At 41.6% G+C, this 2,486-nt stretch overlaps 1 protein-coding gene across 1 annotated transcript in view; it reads right to left on the bottom strand.

Annotated features, from left to right (window-relative positions):
* Nucleotides 1–643: 643 nt before the first annotated feature.
* LOC311124373 (carboxypeptidase E-like) overlaps nucleotides 644–2,486 on the bottom strand; it is a 9,337-nt gene continuing 7,494 nt past the window's right edge. Inside the window, exons 4-5 of the mRNA XM_084198534.1 lie at nucleotides 2,425–2,486; nucleotides 644–2,063 (exon numbers count right to left, since the gene is read on the bottom strand). The exon at nucleotides 2,425–2,486 is cut by the window's right edge and continues 57 nt beyond it. Coding sequence (XP_084054660.1) covers nucleotides 1,965–2,063; nucleotides 2,425–2,486 — 161 coding nt within the window. The 3' untranslated portion in view covers nucleotides 644–1,964. The remainder of the gene's footprint in view (nucleotides 2,064–2,424) is intronic.

The raw sequence follows: 2,486 nt of genomic DNA, 5'->3' as shown, positions 1-2,486 counted from the left end.
TGGTTATAACCCCTAGCTAGGAGGAAGAGATACGATGAGATATGGTCTTGGTCTGTCTTGGTTATAACCCCTAGCTAGGAGGAAGAGATACGATGAGATATGGTCTGTCTTGGTTATAACCCCTAGCTAGGAGGAAGAGATACGATGAGATATGGTCTGTCTTGGTTATAACCTCTAGCTAGGAGGAAGAGATACGATGAGATATGGTCTGTCTTGGTTATAACCCCTAGCTAGGAGGAAGAGATACGATGAGATATGGTCTGTCTTGGTTATTACCCCTAGCTAGGAGGAAGAGATACGATGAGATATGGTCTTGGTCTGTCTTGGTTATAACCCCTAGCTAGGAGGAAGAGATACGATGAGATATGGTCTGTCTTGGTTATAACCCCTAGCTAGGAGGAAGAGATACGATGAGATATGGTCTGTCTTGGTTATAACCCCTAGCTAGGAGGAAGAGATACGATGAGATATGGTCTTGGTCTGTCTTGGTTATAACCCCTAGCTAGGAGGAAGAGATATGGTCTTGGTCTGTCTTGGTTATAACCTTACACACCCCTTGCTAATTCATACATACAGTATATATATTATATCAAACTTGCATAAAGCACAAACTTGTCAGAGATAAATGATTAGGACACTAGGTCTGTGGAATAAGAGTGTATTCAAAGGAAATTCAAAGGGGTTCAACAGTATATTCTATTGTCATATTATCGTTCTGCTTCTGCTGAAATCAAGTTTGTGATGAATTCAGTAAAAAAACTAACATAATTTTTAACAATATAGAATGTACATGATACAAGTTTCTCTGTGTTAGATGATACAGAACATACATGATACGACATGTTGACGGCTAGGACTTTACACTGTCTCTAGTCTAGTGTAGCGTTGTGTGTGTGTGTGTGTGTGTGTGTGTGTGTGTGTGTGTGTGTGTGTGTGTGTGTGTGTATGTGTGTGTGTTAAAGCATGAAGTAACAGAGACATTTAAAATCAGGAGAAAGTCTTAAACATGGCGTGACGTGTGATGTCATCAGCTCATTTACATAATTAAATACTCAGTCAGTCATTGACTATAGAGATGGGTGTTACCGTGGTTACTGGTCACATGACGATAAAGAACACAGCACAACAGGAAAGTGACAAACGATGATGTCGCTGCCCTACACCAATCACAAACCACCTGGAGATGCTCGCCCACGTGTGTGTGTGTGTGTGTGTGTGTGTGTGTGTGTGTGTGTGTGTGTGTGTGTGTGTGTGTGTGCATGCCAACAAGATCTCACAGTTTCCCTTCGAAATTCGATGTATTATGGATGAATGTCTATTTTTGACCCATTAATTCTGTGTGGCTACAGGGTTAATTCTGTGTGGCTACAGGGTTAATTCTGTGTGGTTACAGGGTTAATTCTGTGTGGTTACAGGGTTAATTCTGTGTGGTTACAGGGTTAATTCTGCATGGTTACAGGGTTAAAATAACTCAATGGACTCAGAACTAATCAAATGTCATTGTTTCTCTATGAATCATTGTAATTTTTGAGAGTGAAAAACAAAACAAAATCTAAAACCAGGAAAGATAAAACTGAGAAAACATAATAACAGATTTTATTGGGACTAACAGCTGTTTATGAACTATTATTTGACCAGGTATATTGACAGAAAACATTACTTTCTCTTGTCCACTAAGGACCCGGGGGAGGAGTTGCAGGGGAGAGGAGGGGAGGGGCCTATTGGAAAGCTCGCATGCTAGAAAAGGTTGGAGAGCCCCTGGTATGGGGTAACCCCTCACAACAACACCAACCATTAAACCAGATTAAATAAAGACAGAAAAACTCAACCGAGAGAAGAAGACGTGATCGGTACAGTGGGCTGGACAACACACAATACAGTACACCCATTTGTGGACGCACACATGAATCAACCTGTCAACCAATCACAGACGCGCCAGTGGCCCTGTGGACCAATCAGAGTGTTCAGAAGTTGAGTGTCTCTGACATCATCTTCCACCAGTCCATAAGCTCCTCCCTTTCCTCTTCCTTCCTCTCTACCAAGGACTCCAGCTCAAAGTCCACCTGTAGACACACACAGATTAGACGGTTAGACAAACTGTTTCAGCCTGAACATATTGTAGCTGTTGTCATGTTAACTACTACTGAACATACTGTTGTCATGGTAACTACCACTGAACATACTGTTGTCATGGTAACTACTGCTGAACATACCGTTGTCATGGTAACTACTACTGAACATACGGTTGTCATGGTAACTACTACTGAACATACTGTTGTCATGTTAACTACTATTGAACATACTGTTGTCATGTTAACTACTACTGAACATATTGTAGCTGTTGTCATGTTATTATGGTTGCCATGGTATTATGGGGTGTTGTTGTCATGGTATTATGGGGGGTGTTGTTGTCATGGTTCTTACCCTAATAGCAGGACTGTAGGGGACAGCCACCTTCTTGATGACAGTCAAGTAACCAGGAGCCG

The sequence above is a fragment of the Coregonus lavaretus genome (assembly GCF_964263955.1).
Source record: "Coregonus lavaretus genome assembly, contig: HAP1_SCAFFOLD_9189, whole genome shotgun sequence".
Classification (NCBI taxonomy): Eukaryota; Metazoa; Chordata; class Actinopteri; order Salmoniformes; family Salmonidae; genus Coregonus; species Coregonus lavaretus.
This window is presented reverse-complemented; position numbering and strand designations above follow the sequence as displayed.